Source organism: Bombyx mandarina, chromosome 16, assembly GCF_030267445.1.
Source record: "Bombyx mandarina strain Sakado chromosome 16, ASM3026744v2".
NCBI classification, from domain to species: Eukaryota; Metazoa; Arthropoda; class Insecta; order Lepidoptera; family Bombycidae; genus Bombyx; species Bombyx mandarina.
Window position 1 is genome coordinate 9,494,709 of NC_143222.1, and position 13,109 is coordinate 9,507,817.

Genomic DNA, 13,109 nt, shown 5'->3' on the forward strand with positions numbered 1-13,109 from the left:
GCAGGACGTCTTGTGAGTCCGCACGGGTAGGTACCCTGCCTATTTCTGCCGTGAAGCAGTAATGCGTTTCGGTTTGAAGGGTGGGGCAGCCGTTGTGCTCTTACAACTGAGACCTTAGAACTCATATTTCAAGGTGAGTGGCGGCTATTACGTTGTAGAAGATGTCTATAGGCTCTGGTGACCACTTAACATCAGGTGGGCTGTGTGCTCGTCCACCTACCTAAGCTATAAAAAAATCCATTGCAACTTGGATTCCACTGCTGTACCTACCTTGAAAAACAATCGAATCAAGTCCTATTTCTCTCCGCGACAATGTATCGACTTGTTTCGAATTTAAAATACTGAAAGAAATTTTATTTCTACTTTGTTGTTCAATACGAAATTATTGAGTCTAAGTCATGTTTCTACTAAAATCTGGACATCTAATTTTAAAGGTTTTTGCTGATCTGAGTTTAGATCTGGACTACTAGCAGTTTATCAGATGCTGCGGTACCAAAATAGCCGTTCTCAAACACGTGCGGCACATAGAAATGTCGCAAGCTTATGTCAAGTGTGTCGCGAGATTTATAAAATAAACATTTATAATTTTCATAATTAGTCATTTTAAGTAGTTACGTTTTAGTTTGATATAATTTGTAAATACGTTTGTAAATACGTTTAATAGAATTGATATGTTTAATTTACCTACCTAATAAATGTACCTTTTTTTTTTCCTACCTAAGCTGGTAGCCTACAGAGGCTATTCCAGCGTAGCCGTAACTAGTAGGTGAGCTCACAGGGCTCAAACCTGACGACGATGCTAACACGAACCCTAGCAAGAGTCGTGCTTCGCAGAATCTACCACCGGATCGGAAACACGACCCACTGAGAAGATCCGGCGAGAAACTCAGTGGGCTGTGTCTGAGAGTTAATTTACTCGTCGAGTCCTTCGTCACAAGCGACAGGTTCGACGAGAACGGTGACCGGTGCTTGGAGTACCTAGAAGCACCGTTAGTGGATCGGGAGGATCCGAGATGACGTGTTTTGGGCGACGTCGACTGCTTTCCATTCTGTCCGCAGGATCGGGAATGATAAATCGTCACATCAGCGATGGAAAAAAATGAATAAAGAATATGTTGGGGAGTCGAAAAAAAATCTTGTTTTCTTTTCTGTATCAAATAAAGGATATGTAAGATCCCACAGACATCCCAAATTAAATACCGACGCCCACTTTGAGACTAAAAGTCGAAGCTTCAACAATTTTAATAAAATGAAGACTATCTAGTAATCATATAGGCTGCGACCTGTAGAGGTTCAATGGTAAAGTACCACTAATCAATTTGGAATTTTAATCCTCAATAGTACATAGTATAGCAGTGAATAAAGAATGTTGCTGATAACTCTGTTTCTATAATCTGACGAAGCATGTTGCGGATAATATTATGTACTTTTAGGTTATTAAACTACCTTGCATTTTGATTTATAATATAAGTTTAAAATAGACAATTAATAAATAGAGATATGAGAGAATGGCAGTGCTCCGGGTGTTACCGAAATGCGTTAACTGCCGGAATCAAATGTGTTTGTTTATATATATATATTTTTTTGTTTAGATGGGTGGATGAGCTCACAGCCCACCTGGTGTTAAGTGGTTACTGGAACCCATAGACATCTACGACGTAAATGCGCCACCCACCTTGAGATAAGTTCTCAAGTATAGTTACAACGTCTGCCCCACCCTTCAAACCGAAACTTACTGCTTCACGGCAGAAATAGGCAGGTTGGTGGTACCTACCCGCGCGGACTCACAAGAGGTCCTACCACCAATAAGACGCATTAAACAATGTAAATGTGAGCTTTTACCTTCGAATGCGCTCGCATAGATTTTATCAATCAAGTCAAACAGAAACGGCATTATTTTAGAACGCTGCTTTATATGGCAGCACCCAAAATAACGTTTTCCATTCTTGTTATGTTCTTCCATTTGATACCAATACGTACAAATTTTAGACATTGAATCTAAGTTCAAATTACGTGGTCATGAACATATTCATGTGGATCGTAAAAGCAAGACTTTTCTAAATATAGGTACTCCTACTAGTAACCATACGTTTACAGTTTAATCACGCATTTTTTTCTTGTAATTAGGTATATTATTTCCGACGTTTCGAACTTCAGTTTTCTTTTTTTTTTAAGTGGTCCGGAGGCCTTTTCAGTTTCACCAGGACAGGTCACAATTTTCCTGGTCACGGACGATAATAAAAACGAAAGATTAAACCTTAAAGGGTTTCTAATTACGTCTACGGCTCGCGGAAACCAGAGAAAATACTATATACCCCTATTATCTGTCCAGGCGGCTGGCCGATCCTTCGGCTGGTCGTAGGACCGTCGAGGCGATTCGCCCAGCCTTTGTGGACCGGGTGAATCGTGACAGAGGACGCGTCACTTTCCGACTCACGCAGGTGCTCACTGGGCATGGTTGCTTTGGTGAGTTCCTGCACCGGATCGGAGTCGAGCCGACGGCAGAGTGTCACTATTGTAGTTGCGACTTGGACACGGCGGAGCACACGGTCGTCGTCTGCGCCGCATGGGACGAGTGGCGTCGTGACCTCGTCGCAAAAATAGGAAACGACTTGTCGTTGCCGAGTGTTGTGGCATCGATGCTCGGCGGCGACGAGTCGTGGGAGGCGATGCTCGACTTCTGCGAGTGCACCATCTCCTCCTCACCTCACAAGCGTCACCCTCCCCCTCGCGATGTCAAAAAAATACTAGAAAAGGAATTTTTCATTACGAGATGCTTAAAAATCTGTTTAAAGGTCGAGATTTTTCGATATTTCGGAAAACTTTGTAAAACTGTAAATCCGTAATATTTTACTGAACACATTATATTGTGTTGTTTTGGTAGGTATTGACCCAAGCTATCACCCTCTGCAGTAGCTACCTATATCGTGCTATTTACTGGACACCCTGCTTATTGCAATTTATTCATGCCAGTAGCCCTAGTGGTTATGTAGAGCGACCGACTGAATGTTTTAGATAATAGAAAACTATTCCGCGAGAATATAACTTTATCCCGATGAAAATTAGTCTAGGTTGTTTTGTGTCTTTGTTAACTTGAATTCAAAGTCTCAAAATGATCGGTTGATTAAATAAGACGTGAAAGCGTTGCAGAAAAATGAACACACTTCCGCATTTAGAATATTAAGTATGGATATTGTAACTCATAAATATAGAACCTCAATTACAAAGGAATGAGCTCAATAATTTCAGCATTTGTTAATCTTCTGTACAAAGGAATGGGCACAAAAACATTTGTTAATCTTCTGAATTTGTTTATTTAGTCCCTAACTTTGGACCGCTGTAAAATCACTTATAGCCTTTGATAAGCATATACTTAAGTCTAAATATTAATAACAGTAATTGTAAATTGAGACTTCGAACTCATGTTGAATTATCAAGTCATAAGGTTAGTATTCAAATTTGTCTAGTAGCTGCCGGAACACCCGGCGGACCGCGTGTTTATCTTGCAATCTAAAGCGATATAAAGAATCAATAAATGCATAATACCAAAAAATGCTTTTTAATATCTACTAAAAATACTATTTGTCACGTCGCCACGTCGACGTATCGTTTTGGGCTACTTTTTTTCAAGCTATGAAGCGCGCGCTTTTTTGAAAATAGGTAGGTATTTATACCAAATGGTATTCTGATTATGCCAGATGACGTCATGCGCGTTCCGCCATTTTGTTAGACGAGAAAATTATGGACCATGTACTATGAAGTAGATAGATAGGTACATGTAATTTAGATTTACATATAACTTCCAATTAAATACGACTAGATTTTGCAAATACACAGGTTCCATAATTGAATGATTTTGTTATTTTGTGTAATAGGCTTTAGAAAATAAAAGGAAAATACGTTATTAGTTATAATGGTCTTTTATTTAAATAAAAAAAATACATTTTCAGGTTTCTGTTTTCTGTATAAGTACAGCATTACGAAATCAACACTAGCCCGTTTAACCAGAGATCAGAAAATATTCAACTGGTTTCCCAGTCTCGGTAGTCTATCGTGATTTCCGTAATTTGCGAGAAATTAGTACATATATTTTTATACTTCTCTATAACTAATCAAGGCTAACTTACTTATCTTAAGTGATTTACAAAGGAAATGGAAAGTCTACTTAGGCAAATTTACAATAAGTATAGAATCGTTTTATTACGATAATGTATCATGTGTTCTATTAAAGAGTGTAAATTAGTGATTTCTAATAATATAATAACAATATATGTATTAAAATAAATAACATTTAAAAACACAGTAATGAAATTAATGTAAATCCAGCAACTTTTATTAACAGGAAGGGTTGACAGATCTATAATAATTTAATAGCAATGGATTTGTGACATTCGAATCATCGCATTGCACGCTATTCTTAAATATTTTAAATGATGATAACAAGCTACAAGATACAATACGGTTATACTATTGATTATTGGTTTATGTAATTATTTTACACATTTCAATATACAACTTACATTTAAATTCACTTAATTTTTATTACAAACAAATCATTCACACTTATGTCTACATTTATCCCTCTAATATTACCGTCAACTTTCAAACATTTAACATTTTAAATACGGTCGGTACAGTTTTAATTTTATTTACAAAATACTGCTCCAATAAGCCACTGATAAAATGTGATTACTTCCTTTCCTCTCAAAGTCATCAGATTCATTAACACCTATGTTATTTACCCTTAGCAGTAATAGTTAGTGATGACTTTGCAGGCTGCGGTATTATTGTGATCTCATCACTAATTTTTAAAGGTTTAAGAAGTGATTCAGAGTCAGCAGGTTTGCTTGCAGGAGTAGTAGTCTTAGTCTTGTCCATAACACGTTTGGCTACGACGCTGTGAGCTGAATATACATGATTCTCAAACTGCTTATACATACCAAAAGTGGCAGTACACACAGTGCATTTGTACGATAAATGGGCTGGTTTCAGTGTCATGTTGTGATCCCTTGACACATGATTAAGGAGTTTCCACTGATACACTCTGCCACACACGGGACACCTACCTGCATCCTTACCCTTGTTTGCTGCTTCTTGCATTGAACTTGTTACCAAACCATGGGAACCAAGGAGGTGCCTCTCTAAGCCTTGATCTGTAAAAAACCTAAATTGACATTTTTGACAGTTCAATGGTGGCCTGTTATATATCATCTTAGGGTGTATTTTCACTTTGTGTATCCACTGCATGTGGTTCCTTAGCTGCTCTAAGTCTTTAATATAACCATCACATATTTCGCAGATGACAAAAGTGGCTTTAGAATTGTGGGCTGATTGTGAGGAAGAAGGTTGTGGGGCTCGAGGTAAAGGAGTGATTGATATTTTAGGGGCTGCAGGTGCATTGCTTTGATTATTTACGATTGGATAGTTGGAGATTGTCGTTCCAGGTGGAGTATTATGCATAATCATGACACCGCTCCTTATTATTGGCATTCCTGACACAGCAGAAGGACGTGGTGGACCTGAAAGGGGAGGACGACCTCGCGGTCTTCCCAACATAGGCATATTAGGCAAGGCATTTGTAATGTTCAATTGAGGCCTGCCCATGTTATTCATATTAGGTCTATTATAATTTGATTGGTAAGAACTCATCATATTATTGCGTGCTCTGGTTAACTTTGGTATTTTTGCTGGGGGTTCCCATTCTAGGGGAGGTCCTAGGTTAAATTCTGGCTTGAATTTTTTAGCACAAGCAATCAAATGTCGAGCCAGTTTTGTTTTACTGTTGTCTTCAAAATGACAGTTAGCACATTGCTGGTATGCAGGAGCCCGTTCCAACCTGCCCCTAATATTGTGTTCTGCCTCCATATGGAACAATATATCATGAGGACTTCGTATTTCAAACTCACATGAATTACACTTGTATATGTTACTTCTCATGTGAGGTGCTTCAAGGTGATGAGCCATAACTAACATAGATTCAGTTTTAAAACTACAAAAATCACACCTTCTGTGTGAAAGAGCAAATGGTGCATTTGTTTTCTTGCTGAAATCTAAGTTCTGTGACAAAGATGCAATTGCAGCCTCCGTTGACTTGGTACTGCGTCCTGATTTCTTCTCTTTATAGAGCTTGCGCTGTTGTTGCTTTAATAAATCAGTTTGAACATACTCTTGCACTAAATTCAGTCCAATGTTAATAAAAAATTGTCCTAATGAACAATCAAAGTAACTGTCTGGCTTTCCACTTGAAAGGCTTTTGGCAATAAGGCTGATTGGGTCGGTGGTGTCACTGTCCTCTTTTTCTTTAATTACTACAGCATCATCATCACTGAGAGCTTCTTCCTCTGACTCAGAGGATGATTCACCGTCCCAAGAATCATCATCATCATCATCAGTGCGTTTCCGTCCTTGTTTTTTCTCTTTCTTTTGTGCAACTTCTAGTTTTCTGGACTCCTTAACTTCATCATCTTCCTCTATTTCTCCTCTTTCAATTCTTTCCTTCCTCTCTTTATCTCTCCTTTCCCTCTCAATCTTTTCCTTCTCTGCTTTTTCCTGTTCTTCTTTAATTTTGAGTTCTTCAAGCTCTTTACCAAGCTTGTCCACAAATTCTCTAAAAGGCTTTAGAGAAGGTTTCTCATAAACATATGGAACAATGAAGGATGGTGCTTCAACAACAAACATATCATCTGTGAGAGATGGCAGTATGTTGGGAGGTGGAGCTGCAGGAGTACTATTATGAGCACTGTTCTGATTTGCAGTCTTATTACTAACTGGTGTGATAGTAGTGCCCCGAGCAGCAATGCTTTGGCACAAGTCCTGTTGATCCATCATACTAGTAGTAGTAGTTGTATGCATTTTGCTTTGCAACGGGAGAGGCCCTTTGCCAGCAAGTATTGAATTTGTATCAATAATAACAACTGTAGGCTCTTTATTCTGATCCCCATTTGGTTTAGTCTGTTTAGAAGCTAAGTTGACCAAACACTTTGTATCATTTATCACAATAGGTTTGTTAATGCTTTGTGTTTGGTTTAATGGATCCTCCATAGCAATTTCTTCAATATCAGACTCATCAGCACCATTCTCTTCTAAATGTTCAATGTCTTTCTTCTCTGTTTCCTTACTACTGTGTTGGGATCCTTCTGAACTATCATTACTTACTGTACTTGAGTTGGAGGAATCATCTTCATTTGTTACACCCCCCTCTTCCTCATCATCATCACTAGTGATTTCATGAACTTCTGGTGCGGGAGAGCCTCCATTTTGATTTTGAGGCTCAGTCTCATTTTCAGAGTCACTACTGTCTTCTTTTGGGTGGCTTCCTTGTGAGGTGTCATCATCACCTTCTGTGCGTTCATCTGTAAATTGTAAATGCAACTAGTTATTTCAAACTGTTCTTTTCATCAATAAAAGCACTGAAGTTGTAAAATATACTACTGTAGTGTATATTGATTATTTATTAATGTAATACTCATTGACTACTAATATTTTAATTTAAGTAACAGTGTCAATTGTGTTATTTTGTTTGTTAATTTTTACCTAATTTAATACTTTGCAAGCAGTTTTGTTTATATCAAAGTAAACTAATAAATTATTATTAGCACCTTCATGATTTCAAATAAATTAATGTAGAGAAGTTTGTAGTAGTGGTTACTTATTGTACTGTAATTAGGCCTTATCTTCTACTTAACTTAGAAAAACAAAACAAGAAATTTTAAAGTAATGTTTTGATTATTTTATCTAAAATTTTCTGAACACAAACTAATATTCAGGAATGTAAGTCAAAACAATATACGTAACAAAAACTTCGGTATATAAAAAGTCTATTTTTTTTTTCGAAGACACTAGAAATCTAGTAAAAACCGGACAATCATCGTAACCTAAACATCGTGAAAAAATAGCGAAAAATAATTGTTTCCCGCTACTCCTAAGAGCATATTGAGTAGGTCAAGCAAAAAAAATGTTTGATTTATTGAATAGCGTCATTATATCATGTGAAGTGTGGACCGCCATATGGGATTCCATGGCATTTCTACAAGAACACAACTCCACCAGGTTCGACGGTAAAGACTAAGAAATAGATTTAAAAAATTAAATGTGTTCATTTAGTACAGTAAGGTGCATACCTGTAGCAGTAGAAATCGACATTTTCTTTGGATTTTCCTATTAAAAATCGAAAAATAGCACAACAGTACAGTAGCGGAAACCAAACCAAATCAAGCTGTCATTTTGAAAGAAAGGTCTCTGGCGGAGTTTGGCGTGTTGCGTTCCGAAAAAAAATAGTTTACCGTTACATTTTACCCGAATTTATAATACTAATCTACTAATGTTAATATCCTTGTAGTATGTACCTACATCATAAAAAAAGACTTTTAAAAGAATTTGATTTCCAAAAATTAAGCAAAATATTGTAAAATTCAATGGTGATTAAATGATCGTTAGGACCGACACAGCGTATGTCTCATAGACTCATAGATATATTTTCGGTACATACCATAGATGTTTCCCACCTACACCCGATCCATCTCGGCTGCGGCTCAGCTAGTCAGAGCCCAATCGCAACATATAATAATATGAGAAAAAGTAAAACGCGCCATATTTAAAACGTATTTAAAATTTCCGGACAAATCTCAGTCTACACTTCAGTCGATTGTACCAGCTGTTTCCAAATCATTTCGGCGACGATTCCTATTCCAAAGCATTAGTAATTGCGATTGCAAAATTTATGTTACTATTTTTAGCAATGCAATGCATTCAATTGAAAATTTGCTGCCTTCGCTCTAATTGCGCGTATTTACGCTATAATAACTTGCTTGTAGCCAAGTGGTAATTTATACTTAACACCACGTAAACCCACACGGTCGTTCACACATCTACTCTATAAAAAATGCTATTTAAGAAATAAAGTCATTAAACTATGATTCGTTCATAACTTTATTTTATCAAATAATTTTACAAGCATACTTAGGCGTCTCAACATTTTATTTTTACTTTTTTGGTCGGTAGGTTCGTGGGGCTATTCTTTCTTCTTCAGGCTGCTAAGCTGCCAACAACTGCTATAGCCAGAGCAGTGCTTTATTTAATCTACCACCTGATCGGAACCGCAACTCACTTGAGAAGATCCGGCGAGAAATCCAGTGGGTAACATTAACAAGTAAGTTTGTGTAGTTCTGGTCACACGAGTTATATAGTTCGATCATGGAAGGGATCTCTTTTAATTTTAAGAGTAGGATAGACGAAATAAATGAGGTTTCGACTTCATATCTCAAAGTGTGACTTATTTCAAACGAAAAGAACTCAATCTAATATTGTGGGTAAATTTCGGTGCTCGTTTGGCAACTAACCTGTGATGGTAAAATATGCCATTAATAAAAAAATTATTTATAAATTATAAATACAAATTACAAATTCTATGCAAACAATTTTTTAACTAAATAATGTATGTATATTACTTTCAATATTTTAACAAAACAATCCTACAATATTATTTATTTCTTTCAAAATTTATTTGGGAATTTCTTAAAAACACCAATCATTATGCCTCAGGCTTTCTTATGACTCCTAAGTCCTCAGCTGCATTTAAACATTTTTGAGCATATTCATTGGCTCTGATGTGTGCTTCATCATTTAATTTAGACAGTGCCATTAATATTTCCATTATATCAGTCTCAAATACTTTTGCAGCGAAATCTTTGTCATCTTTTATTATATTGTACAACATATAGGTTCCTCTGTATTGTATTTCTGAGTTTGGATTTGCTAGAAGACACCTTAGTGTTTCAGGCCATTGCTCGACATCTAGTAATTTTCGACAGCAAACTTTACTAACTGAAGTCAATATACACAAAGCACCTGCTGCAGCGGTGACTGTATCCTCATCTTCTTCTTGGCACAGTAGGAATAAGAATTTGGTTTTGTCATTTTTTCCTTCATATGATTTGACAACTTCTTCAGACTGAAGTAAGTTACAAATACACTGTGTGGCTGCTCTAATAAGCATCATATGGTCTTCATATAGGTAATGTTCAATCTTAGATAAACCTCCCTCTTTGATTATTCTATTTCTGGTTGTCTCATTCATTCCAGCTAAATTGCACAAAGCCATTAATGCTTCAAAGTTTTCCAAGGCTGTACAATCTGGATGTAATAATGCCAGTAAAGGTCTAATGACTTCCAAATTTCTTTGACCAGGGAATGCCACCTCTGGATTTATTGTTATCCCAATTCTGGCTAAAGCCTGAGCAGCTTGTTTTTTTCCATTTTGAGTACCCTCAAGAGACATTGGTATTAGAACTTTTGCTCCACCTTGTTGTACAACTAGGCCTCTCAATTCTTGCAAATTACAAATAGCATTGAATACTCTAGCTATGAGTTCTCTTGAGTTGTGACTCTCCGTTTTAGCCAATGCTACCAAGCCACTGGTTACACCAGCTTTTGTCAATACTGATATTCTCTTGCTTACAAAATCAGGATCATCCAATTCATGCTGTTCGGGTACATGATGCTTAGCAAACTTGGCTAGTTCTAACATTTCAGGCATCATTTCCTGCTTTTCATATGCATTACACAAGTTAACTATAGTGGTTACAACACCATATAGGCACGACTGATCACCAGTTTTAGCCAACTCAATCAGAGCTTGAATAGCTGGCTTATCTTCAACTAGTTTCTCCTTAACATCTGCATCTAAGGTTAGATATGAGAGACCTTCAGCAGCCCACTTTCTCACGTCATTATCTTTAGATGGATTTACCAAAAATTTTCTACAGGCTTCTGCTAGTTTTTTTGTGGAACCTTCTGCGAATGGGCGTATAGAAGCATCATCACCACCAAAACTGCCAATTTTACATAAGCCTACTAAGGCTCTTACCCTGACTGCATCATTTTTGCACTGGTAAAGTTTTTTCAAGATATCAACACCTTTAGTAAGTATGGCTCTGGCTTTGTCTTTCTTGGATGCAGCTGCTATCAAACATTCACAGGCGACTTTTTGCTGCAGTAGGTCATCAGTTTGAGCCATAACAAGAATCATTTCTATAATACCATCTTTAGATATAACATAGTTACCAACATCTAATGGGCCTCTAAGTAGAGAAGTGATGGCTACAGTTACTCTAACTTTTGATTCCAGATCAGGACTGAGCAGTTTGTCTTTAACAAATTCATCTACCTGCTCATTAAATTTCTCTCTCGCCTGGTCATAGTACATGTTTTCATATATTCTTGCTAAACAAGCTGCTGCTATGGTTCTTGAGGATGCTGTGATATTCATGGCAGATTCATATTTATATTCATCCAGTTCACTGCAAACTTCTAATAATCTGTGCAGCCCTTTGATTTCAACAAATCTTTCTGACCAATTGATTGCACTGTAGTGGCAATTCCTCATGATTAGTTCAATGAGAGCATCTCTAGCCTGTCCACTGATAACCCTGTTGGTGATGCAATAGGTGATACAGGTGAGTAGAGTATCTATTTCACTTTTGTTTTCCTCACAAAGTTTAGGGTCAGGTTTTGATTCCTGTTTATTGTCCATCCCTGAAAATGAGTTAAGTATGATCTGAAGGCAATACTGAGCCGCATTAACTCTCTTCTCATCAGTGCTATCAATGATTTCTAAAATCCACGGTATCCCAACAACTTTCAGAACCGCTCTTGTTCTTTCAATGTTCTTTTTGCAAATTTGACCTATGACACGGATAGCATTGATGTAAATTTCAGAATTTTTTTCCACTTTTAGTAGTTGTTGAATTCTTTGAACTACACCATTTTTTAACATTACCTCAGCACCACTATTTTCTTTCGCTAAAACTAATAGGTTGGCCATGGCCTTCTCACGTTTTTCAATATCTTCACCTAACCCAAAAGCCAACTTAAACATTTGTTCCACTTTATTGCTTGTTTGAGCATTTTGGCGAGCTCGCTCTTGTACTACAGTGTGTAGACGTGATAGAATAGGTTGGACAGCTTTGTTAGTTGGGTCCACAGTAAATATTGTTTTGGCATCTCTGTAGGCTTCTTCAAATCTCTCCAAACATTCAAAAGCTTGCGATCTCCGGAACAAGGCTTTCGGATCTTCTGGTATTATTTCTAGAGCTTTATCACAGTCACTGATCACTTTTTCGAATTCTTTGGTCTTTAAGTAGGCTGCGGCCCGATTTTTTAAATATGTTGCAAGGTCTCGGCTGCCTTTTTCGGCCAAATTTATCGCCTTAGTGTAAAAAGTGATTGCCTCCTGATAGTTTTCAGATTTAAAAGCATCGTTTCCTTTATTTTTGTAAGACTCTGCTTCCTCTTGAACAACCATCGTGTAGTCCGTTTATCTGCGAAGCCAATTTCCGTTTTATTCTTCACAGTTCTTTTACAGCCTGCTTAATGTAAATGAAGATTATTCTGGTAAAATCTGGTGGTTTCATTTCAAGACGAACTAAAATAGAATTTTATTTTTGTCCCAATGTGTAAACTAGGGATGTCGATCTGAGATTCTTTTTTTAGAGATATTTTTTACTGATGAAAAACTTCGATTTTTTTAATCGATTTTAGCCGATGGATCGTTCTTGATTGTGCGGTTCTGATCTTATACCTAACTGTGTCCTTACTAACTAATCACCATATTCCAAACCATTGCATGCGTTGGGAAAGATTCATATACATGGAATTTGCGTTCATTGTGAGTCGAAGAAAACAAATGCTGTAGGGCGTAATTTTGAAGTACAAGAGGATGGGCTTTCTTTATCGCATCGAGGCCAATAATGAAAAATAGATTCAATACATACAGCAACCTATAGAAAAAAAAAGTTTGGGGACTGCCCGATCATGAATCTACGCTATCATGTCGGCCGAATATTCATACTACGAAGGTTCTGCTTGTGTTTTTTTTAGATTTTTTGGGGGATTTAATAGGACCCGGTCGGCGTTATTTAGAGCTGTTGGAATGACAAGAAATGGGGAATGCTATCGAACTGAATTAATGAGATTAAACTGAGCACGGTGCGAAAAACGGCAACACTAACCGGTGGTGGGACCTCTTGTGAGTCCGCACGGGTAGGTACCATCACCCTGCCTATTTCTACCGTGAAGCAGTGATGCGTTTCGGTTTGAAGGGTAGGGCAGCC

The 13,109-nt window shown here is 37.3% G+C and overlaps 2 protein-coding genes across 2 annotated transcripts; both read right to left on the reverse strand.

The window, feature by feature from the left end:
• Positions 1-3,901: 3,901 nt before the first annotated feature.
• Positions 3,902-8,470, reverse strand: LOC114247704 (MOG interacting and ectopic P-granules protein 1). Its single transcript, XM_089734029.1, has 2 exons — positions 8,121-8,470; positions 3,902-7,352 (listed from the first exon to the last, which is right to left on the reverse strand). Exons 1-2 carry the CDS (start codon positions 8,140-8,142, stop codon positions 4,735-4,737), a joined length of 2,640 nt encoding a protein of 879 aa, XP_089590155.1. The 5' UTR covers positions 8,143-8,470; the 3' UTR covers positions 3,902-4,734.
• Positions 8,471-9,354: 884 nt separating this feature from the next.
• unc-45 (unc-45 myosin chaperone) lies at positions 9,355-12,468 on the reverse strand. Its single transcript, XM_089734028.1, has one exon. The coding sequence runs from the start codon at positions 12,299-12,301 to the stop codon at positions 9,530-9,532; it is 2,772 nt and encodes a 923-aa protein (XP_089590154.1). The 5' UTR covers positions 12,302-12,468; the 3' UTR covers positions 9,355-9,529.
• Positions 12,469-13,109: the final 641 nt, after the last annotated feature.